The 18,217-nt window shown below is 36.6% G+C and overlaps 1 protein-coding gene across 4 annotated transcripts in view; it reads left to right on the forward strand.

The window, feature by feature from the left end:
* Nucleotides 1-18,217, forward strand: part of PPP2R3A (protein phosphatase 2 regulatory subunit B''alpha) — a 214,947-nt gene that overhangs the window by 150,157 nt on the left and 46,573 nt on the right. Inside the window, exon 9 of one of the 4 annotated variants that reach the window (XM_051985598.1) lies at nucleotides 7,878-8,846. The exons of the other annotated variants lie outside the window; for them this stretch is intronic. Coding sequence (XP_051841558.1) covers nucleotides 7,878-7,918 — 41 coding nt within the window. The 3' untranslated portion in view covers nucleotides 7,919-8,846. Of the gene's footprint in view, nucleotides 1-7,877; nucleotides 8,847-18,217 lie in introns of those variants that run through there. 4 annotated transcript variants of the gene reach the window in all.

An 18,217-nucleotide genomic window follows, 5' to 3' on the forward strand; every position in this document is an offset into this window, starting at 1 on the left:
CGACCTTCCTTTTCCTCCTCTACCGCCAAAGTGACTCTGGCTTGTCTTACTCCACCCCCTAAACCTTCCCACAATTCTCTGTATACACCAAAAGATTGGACCAGCACAGAATAGTGGGAAGGGCCATTTTCTAAGCATATGCAAATAGAGTATTGTCCAATTGGTAATTAGCCTAAAGTGCTCAGTTGTCCGACCTCAGTGCACCAACTCAGAGTTTCAGCCCTTTGCATCTGCTTTCTTTTGTTGCAGAACACAGGTGTCACGCCCTCCCTGACTTCTCAGGGTGGTGAGAACCCCAAAAAGGAGGTGATTATGCCCCTCCTGACTTCTCAGGAAGGGAGGTGAAAAGCATCAAAGGGAAGTGGGGATTGCTAGTGGGTTTCTGGGCTAAAGGGTCTTACTAGAAACAGGTATGCACAAATCCACCAGCATGGGAGGTATTACACAAGCATATATAAATAACACACAGGCTATTAGTGGTGACTTTCCCCACAGCCGGTGCAGGCTCAATGTGGTGCAATAAACATGAATTGTACATGCAAGTAGTGATATAACAAACAATATAAATCAGCATGATGTTGTAAAAGATTTTCAGAAGTTCTGGAAGGAGGGATTGTAAACAACAGTCACACATATGCCTTCTTCCACAGCCAAGATAAAGTCCAAAATCAATATATTGTCCATTGCTTCACATGTCAGGGAATCCAATGATCCCCACAAGTTTTTGAAGTCCTGCAAAAGTCTTATTATGTGTTAGGGAATCCAATGATTCCTGAGGATTTTCAAGTCCTACAACAGTCTTATCATGTCTCAGAGAATCCAATGATTCTTGAGGGTTTTGAAGTCCAATAATTTTCTATGTCCATGAGTCAAACGCGCCATAACTGCCATGCTCATTCAGCGGTGGGCACAGTCAGTGATGGAACCACCCAATGTTTCTTGGGTCTTCTCCTTCGTTTCATGGGTTTGCTCCGTCTTTCTGCGATGGACAAGGCGACTACGGCTCGTTGGCACTCATCTGATTCCTTCTCCACCTGCCAGAGATACAAGCAAACCCTCTCCCCCAAGCAGTTAGCCTATCTGGTCCCTTCCATTCACCACTTTCTGGGTCTCTTCACATTACCTGGCGATTATCTAAAGATAGCGGAGCTGCTCGCACTGGACACTGCCCTTCTGGAGGGTTATAAAACCTGTCTGCCGGAGCCAGTGCATCTTTGCCAAAAATCAAGAAGTTAATAGTATAAAGGGTTAGATTTAGAAGTTCTCTAAGGTTACCTGTGGTTCCCCCTTCCTTTTGTTTTTGGAGCAGTGTCTTGATGTCTGTTTCTCCTCTCTACTATTGCCTGTCCGTGAGCATTAAAGGGTATGCCAGTGGTGTGTAAAATCTTATACTGTGCACAAAAGTGTGCAAAATGTTTAGACATATATGCAGGACCATTGTCTGTTTTTATTGCTTGTGGCACACCCATAATGGCAAATTCTTGTATGAGGAATTCAGTGACCACTCGGGCTGTCTCTTTTGCTGCTGATATTGCAAAAGTAAATCTTGAAAAGCTGCCTATCACAACATGGATAAAAGACAGACAATCAAAAGATTTATAATGGATCCATTTGTCAAATTTCATTGGGTCTCAAACCACAAGGGTTCTTCCCTGGAGGGAACGTAAGAGCGTGAGAAGGAAGGCAAGCTATACAGGTTTTTACTATGCTCCTTGCTTCCTCTCTTGTTATTCCAAATTGTAAACGTAAAGCTGGAGCAGCCTGATGATATTTAAAATGAGATTCTTGGGCTTCTTGAAGTAAAGGAGTATTGGCCAACATAGTTAGAAGGCTATCTGCCTTTGAATTGCCATCAAAAATTGGACCTGGAAGTCCCCTGTGAGAGTGAACATATAAGATATAAATCTTACCTGGATGCTTTCTCACTTGCTCTTGAAGTTCCTTAAAGAGCTGATATATATTAGAGGTTACAAATTTTATTTGTGCTGTGGCAATTCTTTGTACCACAACTATTGAATAGGCCAAATCAGATATTTATATTTCCTGTATAATAAGCAAAAGCTAGAATGATTGCATTCAATTCATTCTGCTGAGTGGACTGAAAAGGAATTCTGACTACTCTCTTTATAGTTAAGTCACGAGAGTATACAGCGCAAATATGTTTGGATGCATCTGTAGAGATAGTTGGTCCTTTAACAGGAACTTTAGAATCCTTTTCTTCAAGAATCCATCGCCAATTTTGTAATAGTCTAGTTATCTTTAATGGAGACCTGTGTGTAAAATTTGGAGCCATGGCTAATAAAATTTGCCATTCTGGGATGGTTTCACAGCATACTTTAATTTGTGCATTAGTATAAAAGATGTATATCTTGTCAGATGTTATCCCAGATCATTGTACTGCTCGCTTAATGGCCTTTAATAAAATTCTAGCCACAAGCACTGGGTAAGGAGTAAGGCTTTGCTCTGGTTGTGCCGGGAAGTTCTCCCACTCTATCACACTGTCTCCTTGATGAAGGACTGCTGTGGGTGCCTCTTTTGTAGCAAAAACTGATATTTCCAAGGGTTTCTGAATGACACTTTCAATCACGTTGGATAAACCTAGTTAAACTTCTCTCAAAGCTCTCTTGAGCCTCTTGAGCTGGCGTGGTGAATTTAAAGTACTGAATCCCCTTAAAATGTCATATAATGGTTGCAATTAATAGGTAATCAAGACTAACACTGGACACATCCATTGGATATCTCCTATCAATTCTGAAAGTCATTTAAGGTGTTCAACTTCTCTGTTCTTAAAGAAAGTTTTTGTACTGTACCTTAGAATATGCTTCATAACTTAAATATTGAAAAGGAGCATGTCTTTGAATTTTTTCTGGAGCTTTGTGCAACTTATAGTTCCTTAATGTTTCCATGGTCTTTTGTAGATATGCTTCTAACATTTTCCTCAGGTGCACACCCCAAGATATCATCCATATAATGTAATAACATACTTTTGGAAATGCTTTTCTTACTGGAGTAAGAATATCAGCAACATAAATTTGACACATAGTGGGGCTGTTTTTCATTCCCTGTGGCAAAACTGTCCATTCATGTCTTTTATAAGGCTCAGCTAAATTAACGCTGGGCACTGAAAAGGCAAATCTTTTCATATCCTCCTTATCTAGAGGGATAAAATAGAAACAATCCTTAATGTCTATAACCCAAAGAGGCCATTCTCTAGGCAATTGAATAGGAGATGGAAGTACAGGCTGAAGAGTTCCCATAGTTTCCATCTGTTCATTTACCTTTCTTAAATCAGTCAACATCCTCCATTTTCCATATTTCTTTCTTACAACAAATACTGGGGAATTCCAAGGACTTAGAGAAGGTTGTAAGTGTCCTTGGTCAAGCTGCTCCTGTACTATATCTAATAAGGCCTGAATTTTATTGCTACTTAAGGGCCACTGTTCTATCCACACTGGTGTATCAGTTTTCCATTGGATAGGAACAGGTAAAAGTATTGGCAGGCCTTCAACAGGGGGAAATGTGGAAAAGAAAAGAAAAAAAAAATGAAAAGTATTGACAGCCATTAACGACTTATCCATTAAAAGAATATCATTTGATCTTGGGTCAATTCCTTTTATAGTTTAGATTTTTTTCCCCCTTAGTAATTTCTCTTCTTATTCTAGCTATATTGATTTTAAGTGCGCAAAAACCATTAAATTTGTCATTAAAATTGATTATTTTATTTTTTACAAACCTCTCAAATCCTTAGTTAAAATATTATACTTCTAAACATAGATCTAAAAGGCATCTTTTTCATTACCTCCCCTTTTTTATGGGATCTTTTATCAAATTGGGGCTTGTTATGGCATAATATAGTATAAATTATGGCCTAAATCTGTTTTTGCCAAGCTCTTTCAAGTCTTCCCAACAGTTCTAAGTTCCTTCTTCCCCTCCTCTCTAGTAGTTTGTATGTTTCATTTTACCAAACACTGCTGTTGATTGGTTCCTCATTGGGAAGTAAGTGATTACTGGGAGACAGGATAAGAACTAGGACGTGAAACTTAACTCAATTTGGATAAATTAGTAATTTTTTGTCATAATTGCAAACTTATATCCAAAATAGTTGAACAAAAACATGGGTAGGAACAAATGACAAAAATGGAATAGGGGGTTTCAAAAAAAGGTCTAAATTATATCATGTAGGGCATTTCTTATGGCTCCAGTGTACCAATAAAAAAAAATAAATAAACATTTAATTTTTATTTTTTTTAATTATATGCAAACAAAAAAATTTTAATTTGTTTTTTTTAATTGAATTCCAGATTCTTCATCTACCTTCCTCCCCAAAACTTCTCCCTAAGAAAGAAAGCAATTTGATATAGACTTTTCATGCACAGTCATGCAAAACATTTTCATATTACCCATAGTACAAAAAAAAATGCTCACCAAAAAAAACAAGACTAATAAAGAAAATGCATAAGTATGTTTCAATCTACTTTAGATTCCTTTGGTTCTTTTCTCTGGAGATAGAAAGCATTTTTCATCATAAGTCCTTTGGAATTGTCTTGGATTGTTGTATTATTGAGAATAGCTAAATCATTCACAGTTGATTATCATAAAATATTGCTGTTACTATGTATACTGTTCTCATAGTTCTGCTAATTTCATTTTGAATAAGTTCATAAGTTCTACTCATATTTTTCTGAAAGCATCCTGCTCACCATTTCTTATAATACAATAGTGGTTCCATCACATTTAGCACAACTTATTCCAGTTTTTCCCCTAAATGATATACATCCCCTCAACTCTCAATTCTTTTGCCACTACAAAAAGAACTTCTATAAATATTTTTGTACATATAAATCCTTTTCCTTTTTTAAAAAAAAATCTCTTTGGAGTACAGACATGACAGTAATATAGCATAAAACAGATTTATAGCCCTTTGGGCATAGTTTCAAATTGCTTAATAAATAATAGCTAATCTATTTCCACCAATCCATCATTCTAGACAGTACCAGATTGTTTTGCCTTACAATATAGTTTGAGCTAGGCTACCTTCCTTTGCCTTTTTTTCATTGATTTCCTTTGATAAAACCTATTTCAAATTTCTTCTTCCTTCTTCTCCTCTTTTCATTGTTGTTGTTGTTTATATTTTTCTTCTTCTTCCTCTTCCCTGCAATTAGGGTTAAATGACTCGCCCAGGGTCACACAGATAGGAAGTATTAAGTGTCTGAGGCTGAATTTGAACTCAAGTCCTCCTGACTTAAGGGCCAGTGCTCCATCCACTGCACCATCTAGCTATATCTTATTCTGTTTTTTAGCTCTGTAATTTTTGGTAGTTTTATTGCTGTGACACTACATAAGTAAATCAATTTAGTAGAATTGCCATTTTTATCATATTGGTTCAATTTATCTAAGGGCAACTAATATTTTTACAGTTGTTTAGATCTGATTTTATTTGTATAAAAAGTACTTTCCAATTGTGTTCATATAGTATCTGGGTTTGTCTTGGCAGGTAGGTTACCAAGTATTTTATATGGAGTTTCTATCTCTTCCTGTTGGACTTGGTTAATAACGTATAGAAATGCTGATGCTTTGTGTGAGTTTATTTTATATCCTGCAACTTTGCTAGTTGTTAATTATCTCAACAAACTTTTTTAGTTGATTGTCTAGGATTCTGTAAGTATGCTATCATATCATTGACAAAGAGTGGTCATTTTTTTCTTGATTGTCTATTCTAATTAAGTTTCTTTTTTTTCCCTTATTTTTGTAGTTTGCATTTCTAGAACAATATTAAGTAATAGTGATGAATGGACATCCTTGCTTCACAATCCTGTTCTTATTGGAAAGACTTCTAACTTATCCTCATTACAGATAATGCTTGTTGATAATTTTAGATATTTTACTTAATATAAAGGAAAGCTCCATTTGTTATTGTGTATCAGTACCACCATTGTGTTGTAAAAGGAATTTGGTAGGACTTTTACTTTACCTGTTTTTTTAAATAGTTTATTTACTCTTAGAATTAATGTTTCTTTAAATGTTTGGTAGAATTCACTTTGAATCCATCTAGTCCTGAAGATATTTTCTTAGGGAGTTCAATTTCTTTTTCTAGGATTGTCCAAGTGTTCTATGTCCTCATCTATTAATCTGGATAATTTGCTTTTTGTAAATATTCATCCATTTCACTTAGATTTTCAGATATTTTGGGTATGTAATTGAGCAAAATAGCTCCTAATAATTGCTTTAATTAATCTTCATTGGTGATGAATTCACCCTTTTTATTTTTTATGCTGACAATTTCATTTTTCTTTCTTTTTTTTAATCAAATTAACCAGAGGTCCATGTGTTTTATTGTGGGGAGTGGGGGTTCCTCATAAAACCAGCTCCAAATTTTATTAGTTAAATGATTTTCTTACTTTCAATTTTATTAATCCTTTGGTTTTCAGGATTCTCAATTTAGAAAATATAATTGGGGGTTAATTTATTATTTTTTCTAATTTTTTAAGTTGAATGCTCAATTCAGTTGAAAGCTCAAATTCAAGTATGGGAGATAACAAATTTTCCCCTAAATACTGATTTGGCTACATCCCATAAATTTTATGGGATGTTTTCTTTAACGAAATTATTAAGTGTGCCTATGATTTGTTGTTTGACTTACATATTATTTAGAATTACATTGTTTAATTTCCAGTTGATTTTCAATTCAATTTATGTTTCCCTAACCTTTTACTGTATTATGATCTGAAAATAATACATTTAATATGTGTGCTTTTCTGCATTTAGTTGTGAGTTTTTTACATCATAATGGTCATTTTTTGGGGAAGATGCCATTATATACACAGCAGAGAAAATGGTATATGCTTTTCTATTCTCATTCAGTCTATCATATCTAACTTTTTAAAAATTCTGTTCATCGCCTTAACTTATTTATTTTATGGTTATATTTATCTAGTTTTGAGAGAGGGAAGTTGAGGTCTCCCCTCAGTATAGCTTTATGATCTGTTCCTTCCTGTAACTCCTTTAACTTTTCCTTGAAGAATTTGGATACTTTTCTCACTGTTTTTGTTGTTGTTTGTTTGCATTTTATTTTCTTATTTTTTCATTTTTGATTTGATTTTTCTTATGCAGCAACATAGTTGTATAAATATGTATGCTTTTATTGGATTTAATATATTCTTACCATATTTAACATATATTGGATTACTTGCTATCTAGGGAAGTGAGTGGGTAGAAGGGGGGGAAATGGAACAAAAGGTTTTGCAAGGGTTAATGTTGAAAAATTATCCATGCATACCTTTTGAAAATTAAAAACCTTTAATAATGTTTTTTAAAAAAGAATACATTTCTTACCCATAAAAAAAAGAATTTGGATGATTTAACATTTGGTGAATATATGTTTAATATTGATATTGCTTCATTGTCTATGGTATCTTTTAGCAGAATGTGGTTTCCCTGCTTATCTTTTAGCTCTATTTTTGCTGTTGCCTTGTCTAAGATCACAGTTGCTATTCCTGTTTTGTTTTGTTTTTATCCTCAGCTGAAACATAATGGATTCTGCTCCAACTCCTCATTTTTATTCTCTATATATCTCTCTGTTTCAGTTGTGTTTCTTGTAAACAACGTATTGTTGGATTCTGAATTTTGATCCATTTTTTTAATTTGCTTCCATTTTATGAGTGAGTTCATCCCATTTACAATCAGAGTTAGGATTATTAAGTGTATGTTATCTTTCATCCCATTTTTTCCCTGTTTATCCTTCTCTCACTTTTTACCTTGTCCTGTAGTATTTTTGTTGGTTTTCTGGAGGTCTTGGGCCAGCCTTCATTTCAGTTAAGTAATCACCACAAAAATAGCCAGATATTAAAGTTCAAATTCTTTATTGTCTCTTTTCAAAGTCTTGTCTCCTTTGCCTGGTGCTCAGCTAGCTTTCTCGTGACCTTCAGACGGGACTTGGTTTCAGTGGAGAAATGCAGGAAGACAGGCCAGCCACCACGAGGCTGATGAAGATGGAATGAATCTGGCTGAATTTGTCCCCGCTTTATGTGCTCTATTTTAATTACATCATCATAGGTGTGAATCTTGTAGAACTATATTAAGTATTAAGTACTAAGTACATGTACTGAACTAGAGAACTATTAATTACCATACTAAACTAGACAACCATTGTATTTTCAATTCCACTGACTTAACACCTTGTAAGAATCCTTGTTTTAAGTATAAGAGTTCTGACCAAAACATTGTCCCCATAAAAGATGTTTGTAGCAGCCTTTTTTGTGTTAGCAAGAAACTGGAAACTAACTGGGGAATAATATTGTTCTGTAAAAAATGACCAGCAAGATGATTTCAGAGAGGCCTGGGGAGTCTCCCCAGGCCTTACATGAACTGATGCTGAGTGAAATGAGCAGAACCAGGAGATTATTGTATATGACAAGATTATACGATGATCAATTCTGATGGACGTGACTCTTTTCAATAATGAAGTGATTCAAGCTAATTCCAGTAGATTTGTGATAGATCCATCTGCACCCAGAGAGAGTACTGTGGGAACTGAATTGTGGATCACAACATAATATTTTTACCTTTGTTATTGTTGTTGTTGGCTTTTTATTGTTGTTTTTTGTTTTCTTTCTTTTTTTTTCCCTTTTTGATCTGATTTTTTCTTGTGCAGCCGATAATTGTGGAAATATGTATAGAAGAATTGCACATGTTTTAACTAAATTACCTGCTATGTGGAGAGGAGTGGGAGACAAGAGAGGAGAAAAAATTTGAAACACAAGGTTTTGCGAGTGTGAATATTGAAAACTATTTTTGCATATATTGTGAAAATAAAAAGCTGTTATTTTTAAAAAATGAAAATAAATAAACATCCATTTTTCCTCTGAAAGATTCAGTTCTGCTGGATTCCTGGATGTGATCCTAGTTTCTTTGCCTTCTGGAATAACATATTCCAACGCATCCAATCCTTTAATGTGAAAATTCCTAAATCCTGTGTGATCCTAACTATGGCTCTACAAATATTTGAATTGTTTACTTCTGGCTGCTTGCAGTATTTTCTCCTTGACCTGGAAGGCCTGGAATTTGGCCACATTTCTGGGGATTTTCATTTTGGGCTTCTTTTTCAGGAGATGGTCAGTGGATTCTTTCAATTCTATTTTATCTTCTGGTTCTAGGATATTGGGACAGTTTTCCTTAAAATAGCATGTCTAGGCCCTTTTCATGATCATGACTTTTAGGTAGTCCAATAATTCTTAAATTATTTCTTCCCAGTCTGTCCTCCAGATAAATTATTTTTCCATTGAAATATTTCACATTTTTCTATTTTTTCATTCTTTTGATTTTAATCACTTCATTCAATTTACTCTCTTCCTCATTATCATTATTATAATCAATTTCATTCGCTTTTTCTTAGTCCCCATCAGGCAGTCAGCTACAAAGTGAATTCAGTTCTGTGGTACCAATTGTGCAAAACTATCCACTTTGGCTATCTAAAAAGAGACAAAGGGCCACTACCTGATTTAGTCAATTTTTCTGGAGCAAAGGCTTTATAAGATTTCCAGGTTGATGTTTGCAACTAACAGTTCCCCCATTAGTCTATACCCTCACCAACAATTGTCCTAATAATTCATTAGCTTGCTCTAAACTTCTGCAGCCTCTCAAGTTCTTTGGTGATTAAAAGCCCTTCTACGTAGTCACTCTTCAAAATGTAGCATCCTAAGAAACGGGAACAGAGGATCTCTTCCCATTGATTCTGTTTCCCAGATCTCATCTTTACTTATTCCTATTCTCTTTCTTTATAGTTCTAATCTTAATAATCTTAATAAGGAAATCTAATAAGAGGATTTAGGGAATCCTCTGGGTCAGAGATCCTCTTTCCCGACTATAGTCCATACATGTTGTTATATGTATTAACAATACCTATTCCTATTAACTTTGCCCTTTTCATTTTGCTGTTACTAGATTCAAAGCACAGGCTTTAAAAATCAAATCATTTACTTCTAGACCATAATCAGACAAAAGGGGACAATTTATTTTCAATTTCCTTAAAATAGCATGTCTAGGCCCTTTTCATGATCATGACTTTTAGGTAGTCCAATAATTCTTAAATTATTTCTTCCCAGTCTGTCCTCCAGATAAATTATTTTTCCATTGAAATATTTCACATTTTTCTATTTTTTCATTCTTTTGATTTTAATCACTTCATTCAATTTACTCTCTTCCTCATTATCATTATTATAATCAATTTCATTCGCTTTTTCTTAGTCCCCATCAGGCAGTCAGCTACAAAGTGAATTCAGTTCTGTGGTACCAATTGTGCAAAACTATCCACTTTGGCTATCTAAAAAGAGACAAAGGGCCACTACCTGATTTAGTCAATTTTTCTGGAGCAAAGGCTTTATAAGATTTCCAGGTTGATGTTTGCAACTAACAGTTCCCCCATTAGTCTATACCCTCACCAACAATTGTCCTAATAATTCATTAGCTTGCTCTAAACTTCTGCAGCCTCTCAAGTTCTTTGGTGATTAAAAGCCCTTCTACGTAGTCACTCTTCAAAATGTAGCATCCTAAGAAACGGGAACAGAGGATCTCTTCCCATTGATTCTGTTTCCCAGATCTCATCTTTACTTATTCCTATTCTCTTTCTTTATAGTTCTAATCTTAATAATCTTAATAAGGAAATCTAATAAGAGGATTTAGGGAATCCTCTGGGTCAGAGATCCTCTTTCCCGACTATAGTCCATACATGTTGTTATATGTATTAACAATACCTATTCCTATTAACTTTGCCCTTTTCATTTTGCTGTTACTAGATTCAAAGCACAGGCTTTAAAAATCAAATCATTTACTTCTAGACCATAATCAGACAAAAGGGGACAATTTATTTTCAATTTCCTTACAATAGCAATTTACTATTAAAACCATTAGTAAGATTTGAGGAGTATTTAATTTTTCCATTTTTAGCATTCATTCTCAGTCTTCTTAAGCATCTATCAAGGTAATCCTACAGGGTGAAAGAGACATTGCATTGCATAGCACTAAGAGGGTTCCCCATATATCCCAAACACTTTTTTAGTCTTAGGATTTTTCTAAGGTTCTATATCTGGCTGTCCAATGGACCAAGGCTCCCATTCTAACTCACTCTTCCCCCATATCAACAATGAATTTAATCACAAAATCTTTGTAAACAAAACATCAAATGTTCTGGGCTAGGCAGTGAAGTAATTCAGGCTTGAATTTGAAAAGTAAGGAGGACTCTTGGACCATAAAATGTAACAAAAATAACAAGTAATGACATTTTAAAAGATATAGTTCCTAATTAAATAAAATAAATAAAACACTATTCCTTGGCTCCATTCCACTTCACATTTACGAAAACAATTAGCAACACTGAATCAGAAAGGTGTCCCTAGAGTGTTACTGGAATTTCCCTAAATCTTTCAGGATATTAATTGCCCATATATTCTTTCCTTCACTCCATTCCATCCTAAACTGCCGTCAGAATAATTTTCTGACCATGTGATTCCCCTAATCATGACTTCTTATTGCCTCTTAAGATAAAATACCAACTATTCTTTCTGGTTTTTAAAGTTCTGTGGTGTAACGAATAGATCACTAGTCTTTGAGTCAGGAGAATCCGAGTTCAAAAATGGCCTCAGACATTTCCTCAATAGTGTGACCCTCAGCAAGTGATGTAATCCTGTTTGCCTCAGTTTGCTCATCTGTCAAATAAGCTGGAGAAGGAAATGGCAAACAACTCAAGTATTTCTGCCAAGTAAAAGATAACTAAAATGACTGAACAAAAACAAAACGGCCTGCCTTTCCAGTTCAATAGACATATTTTCTCCAATGCACTCTGACATAGCCAAAGTGATTGTTATCTATGTTCCTTAGTCACAGAAACTTCATCTCCATGGAGTCTCCATGTCTTTGGCACTGATCTTCATGCCTAGAATACTTCCCTTCTTAACCTCTACTTGATTGAGTCCTTTTAAGATGCAACATCTTATTCTGCATAAAGCCTTCCCTAATCTGGAATTACTGCTGACCTCCCTCACAAACCACCTTGTGTTTAGCTGCTTTTTATGTTTGTTTTAAATTTATATTTCATCTCTATATATGTACTCATTGTCTCCCATTTCTAGAATGTAAACTCATTGCAACCAGAGATTATTTTATTCTTTATACTTTAGCTCAGTGCCTGCCACATAGTAAGTGCTTAATACATTTTGATGGATTGATATGGTGAGCCTTTTATGCTTCAAGAGGCAAAGAAGTTAACCAATAGTTGGAACTCTATTCTCCCAGTCAATCAAACATCAATGACAATGTCTTTTCCCCCTTGAAGGGAAGCCAATCTAAATAGTATTCCTACCAAATATGACTAAGAAGAGTATTCTTAACTATGGGGAACATAAAGAAGATCATAAAAGACAAAATGGCTAATTTTGGTTACATGAAATCAAAAGGCTTTTTTTGCACCAATAAAATTAATGAACGTAAAATGAAAAGAAAAATTGTTGGATGAGAGAAACATTTATGTCAGTCATTATGGTTAAGTCTGATAATCCATGCTAAATTAAAGGTAACTAGCATAAATGAATGACATCTAGAGCCATTTTCTCATAGATAAGGGGCCAAAGGATCTTACAAAATAGATTTCAATAGTCAAAGAATATGAAGATAATTTTCAAACAAAGAAATTAAAACCATTTCTATCATGAAAAAATTCTCTAAATCTTTTGATAAGAAATGCAAATAAAGACAACTGTGAGATGCCAGTATACACCTCTCAGATTAGCTAAGATGACAAGAAAAGATAATGATAAATGTTGGAAAGAATGTAAGAAAACTGGGATCCATTGCTGGTGGAGTTGTGAACTGATCCAGCCATTCTGGAGTTCCATCCAATATGGAACTATACCCAAAGAGCTATCAAACTGCACATATCCTTTGACCCAGCAATGTTTCTTGTGGTGAGCTTTTTCTTCTCAAAACTCAGCCAGGTGATAAAAGTTCAGATCTTTTATTATCTCCAATATAGCCCGGTTAGCTTAGAGGTCTATCTCTCTGCTTGGTTCCAAGAGCTCCCTCCAAATGTCGCCAAATCCAAAGGTCTGGTCCTTCAGCCTCTGCCTCTGCTTTCTTCAGCTCCACTCTTCATGTCATTCCGGTGAAATCTGACTGAGAGCCTCTGTCTGTTTCTTTTATACAAGAGGGAGGAATTGTGGGATACGAGAGAGAGGGATTATGGGTTTTCTCCCATAGTGCTCTCTGGCCCAAAGAGCTTTAAGGGAGGTGTGAATTCACCAAGTTACAAAGTTTCTGGCATACTTGTGAACTCCGATGAGTAAAGGTGTAAACATAAGCATTGTACTAATTAGTTCTACTTAGTACCTTGTTTCAGGTTCTGGCCCAAAACATCTTTTTGTAAGATCAGATCAACAATCTATCAACTCTAATTAGTTAGCAGTTTTTAAGGATTCCAACATCTCCCCCTTTCTTTTGTTTTAGAACATAGGGTGGTCATGACCTCCCTGATTTCTCAAGGAGGTGAGAACCCCACCTAAAAGGTGATCACGCCTTCCCTGACACCTCAGGAAGGGAGATGAAAACACCAAAGGAAATAGGAAATCAAATCAGATTAGTGGGTTTCTGAAGAGGTATACATAAATCCATCAATATGGGAGCCATTATACATAATTTACATAAGCACATAGCAATATAACACAGGCTAGTAGTAATGTAACAAATAACATGAATCAACCTGAAAATTTACACATGTCCATAAGTCCTAGAAATAGTCCATAAGGAATCCATTGTCCAGTTCATGTGCCAGGAATCTAATAATTCCTGTAAGCTCTGAAGTACTGCAAAGTCTCATCAACAATTTTTCATCTTAAGGAATCCAATGATTCTTGCTGGTTTTTCAAGAACTGAAACGGTCTCATCTTGTCTTAGGAAATCCAATGATTCCTGAAGATTTTAAAAGTCTTTTTTAACAGTCTCCTTGTCAGCTATGCTCTTTCAATGGTGAGCACAATCAGCAACAGAACCACCCGATGTTTCTTGGGTCTTCTCCTTCGTTTCAAGGGTCTGCTCCATCTCTCTGCGATGGACAAGGCGAATGCGGCTCGTAGGCACCCATCTGATTCCTTCTCCACATGTAGAGATGCAAACAAACCCTCTCCCCCAAGCAGTTAGCCTATCTGGTCACTTCCATTCACCACTTTCTGGATCTCTCCACATCACCTGGCGATTATCTAAAGATAGTGGAGCTGCTCGCACTGGACACTGCTCTTCTGGTGGGTTATAAAACCTGTCTGCTGGAGCCAGTGCATCTTTATCAAAGATTAAAAAATTAATGGTATAGAGAACTAAATTTAGAAGTTCTCTAGGGTTACCCATGGCTCCCCCTTTCTTTTGTTTTAGAACATAGGGTGGTCATGACCTCCCTGATTTCTCAAGGAGGTGAGAACCCCACCTAAAAGGTGATCACGCCTTCCCTGACACCTCAGGAAGGGAGATGAAAACACCAAAGGAAATAGGAAATCAAATCAGATTAGTGGGTTTCTGAAGAAGTATACATAAATCCATCAATATGGGAGCCATTATACATAATAATTCATAAGCACATAGCAATATAACACAGGCTAGTAGTAATGTAACAAATAACATGAATCAACCTGAAAATTTACACATGTCCATAAGTCCTAGAAATAGTCCATAAGGAATCCATTGTCCAGTTCATGTGCCAGGAATCTAATAATTCCTGTAAGCTCTGAAGTACTGCAAAAAGTCTCATCAACAATTTTTCATCTCAGGGAATCCAGTGATTCTTGCTGGTTTTTCAGGAACTGAAACGGTCTCATCTTGTCTTAGGAAATCCAATGATTCCTGAAGATTTTAAAAGTCTTTTTTAACAGTCTCCTTGTCAGCTATGCTCTTTCAATGGTGAGCACAATCAGCAACAGAACCACCCGATGTTTCTTGGGTCTTCTCCTTCGTTTCAAGGGTCTGCTCCATCTCTCTGCGATGGACAAGGCGAATGCGGCTCGTAGGCACCCATCTGATTCCTTCTCCACATGTAGAGATGCAAACAAACCCTCTCCCCAAGCAGTTAGCCTATCTGGTCACTTCCATTCACCACTTTCTGGATCTCTCCACATCACCTGGCGATTATCTAAAGATAGTGGAGCTGCTCGCACTGGACACTGCTCTTCTGGTGGGTTATAAAACCTGTCTGCTGGAGCCAGTGCATCTTTATCAAAGATTAAAAAATTAATGGTATAGAGAACTAAATTTAGAAGTTCTCTAGGGTTACCCATGGCTCCCCCTTTCTTTTGTTTTTGGAGGAGTGTCTTAATGTACCTGTTTCTTCTTTCTACGATTGCCTAACCTTGAGGATTAAAGGGTATGCCAGTAGTGTGTAAAATCTTATACTGTGCACAAAAGTGTTCAAAATGTTTGGAGGTATATGCCGGTCCATTATCTGTTTTTATTTCTTGTGGCACACCCATAATTGTGAATGCTTGAATGAGGAATTCATTGACCACTCGGGCTGTCTCTTTTGCTGCTGGTATGGCAAAAGTGAATCCTGAAAAGGTGTCTACCCCAACATGGATAAAAGACAGACGACCAAAAGATTTATAATGGGTCACATCCATTTGCCAGATTTCATTGGGTCTCAAACCACCAGAGTTCTTCCCTGGAGGCAGTGTAGGAGCGTGGAAGGGAAGGCAAGCTGTACAGCTTTTTACTATGCTCCTAGCTTCTTCTTTTGTAATCCCAAATTGTAAACACAAAGCTCTAGCAGCCTGATGGTATTTAGAATGGGATTCCTGGGCCTCCTGAAATAAAGGCGTACTGGCCAACATAGTTAAAAGGCTATCTGCTTTTGAATTCCCATCAAAAATAGGACCTGGGAGTCCACTATGTGAGTGGACATGCAGGATATAAATCTTTCCTGGATGCTTTCTTACTTGCTCTTGAAGTTCCTTAAAGAGCTGATATATATTAGAAGCTTCAAATTTTATTTGGGCTGTGGCAATTCTTTGTACCACACCTACTGAATAGGCTGAATCAAATATTATATTTATGTCGCCTGGGTAATAAGTGAGAGCTAGCATGATCGCATATAATTCGTTCTGCTGAGTGGACTGAAAAGGAGTTCTGACTACTCTTTTTACGGTTAAATCATGAGAGTATACAGCACAAATATTTTGTTTGGCTGTGTCTGTAAAAATAGTTGGTCCTTTAAGAGGAACCTTAGAAACCTTCTCCTCAAAAATCCATTGCCAATTATGTAGTAGTCTGGTTATCTTTAATGGAGATCCATGTACAAAATTTGGAGCCATGGCCAATAAAATTTGCCACTCTGGGATGGTTTCACAGCATACATTAATTTGTGCACTTGTATAAAAGGTGTATATCTTGTCAGGTCTTGTCCCAGATAATTGTACTGCTCGCTTAATGGCCTTTAATAAAATTCTAGCCACAAGCACTGGGTAAGGAGTAAGGCTTTGTTCTGGTTGTGCTGGAAGGTTCACCCACTCTATCACACTGTCTCCTTGATGAAGGACCGCTGTGGGTGCTTCTTGTGTAGCAAAAACTGATATTTCCAAGGGTTTTTGAGTGACTCTTTCAACCACATTGGATAAAGACAGTTCAACTTCTCTCAAAGCCTCTCGAGCTTCTTTTGTAAGCCGGCGTGGTGAATTTAAAGCAGTGTCTCCCCTTAAAATGTCATATAGGGGTTGCAATTGATTGATAGTTAAACCTAACACTGGACGCATCCATTGGATATCTCCTATTAATTTTTGGAAATCATTTAAGGTGTTCAACCTCTCTGTTCTCAAAGACAGTTTTTGTAGTGTAAGTGCCTTAGGATATATTTCATATCCTAAATATTGAAAAGGAGCATGCCTTTGAATTTTTTCTGTAGCAATATGAAGTTTGTAGTATCTTAGTGTTTCTATGGTCTTTTGTAGACATGCTTCTAACATTTGCTCCCCAGGTACACATCCCAATATATCATCCATATAATGTAATAGCATAACTTTTGGAAATGCTTTTCTTACTGGAGCAAGGGCAGCAGCAACATACATTTGGCATATAGTAGGGCTATTTTTCATTCGCTGTGGCAAAACTGTCCATATCTTTTATAAGGCTCAGCTAAATTAACACTGGGCACTGAAAAGGCAAATCTTTTCATATCCTCCTTATCTAGAGGAATAGAATAGAAGCAATCCTTGATGTCTATAACCCAAAGAGGCCATTCTCTAGGAAGCTGAGTAGGAGATGGAAGTCCAGGCTGAAGAGTTCCCATAGTTTCCATCTGTTCATTTACCTTTCTTAAATCACTTAACATCCTCCATTTTCCAGATTTCTTTTTTATAATAAATACTGGAGAATTCTAAGGACTTAGAGAAGGTTGTAAGTGTCCTTGGTCAAGTTGTTCTTGCACTATATCTACTAAGGCCTGAATTTTATCTCTTGTTAAGAGCCACTGTTCTACCCAGACTGGTGTATCAGTTTTCCACTGAATAGGAACAGGTGAAAGTGCTGGTAGGCCTTCAGCAGCAGCCCTGCCTAAAAAGCCAAAGTACTTAAATTGTAATCCTATCTGTTGCAAAATGTCTCTTCCCCACAGATTGATGGGGATTTTTTCAACCACAAAAGGAGTAAAAACTCCTGTTTCATTTTCAAATGTCCATTTCATAGGGGCAGCACTAACTTCTGCTGCTATTGATCCTCCTACACCAGACATATAGGTGTCTGCCTTAATCTTTGGCCAGTGACTGGGCCAGCTGGCACCTCTAATTACAGTATGATCTACACCTGTGTCTACCAATCCTTTTAGTGTTATTCCATTCACATAAATAGTGAGCATAGGTCGGTCATCTGTCACAGCTGCAGTCTAAAATATTCCTGCACTCTGCTGCTTGAAGTCAGCATCTGGGCAACCATCGTCAGATTGTCTATCAGGGATATGTAATAGTAAGCCTGATGCTACTACTTCTCCTGATTGATAAATCACAGGCTCTCTATCTGTGTTAGTGACTGGGATATTAGCTACAAATTCCCCAGTTTCCCACATCAGTGTGTGGATGGCCACTGTTTTGTAAGCACCCTCAGGAGGTGAAATGGTCAAGCCTACTGTGCCCGGAGGCAAGGGATCCATAGGCTGGACAGGAACAGATTTTACCTCTCCAGGGGATATCTCAGTAGTCTCTACTGC

The sequence above is a fragment of the Antechinus flavipes genome, chromosome 3 (genome assembly GCF_016432865.1).
Source record: "Antechinus flavipes isolate AdamAnt ecotype Samford, QLD, Australia chromosome 3, AdamAnt_v2, whole genome shotgun sequence".
Lineage (NCBI taxonomy): Eukaryota > Metazoa > Chordata > Mammalia > Dasyuromorphia > Dasyuridae > Antechinus > Antechinus flavipes.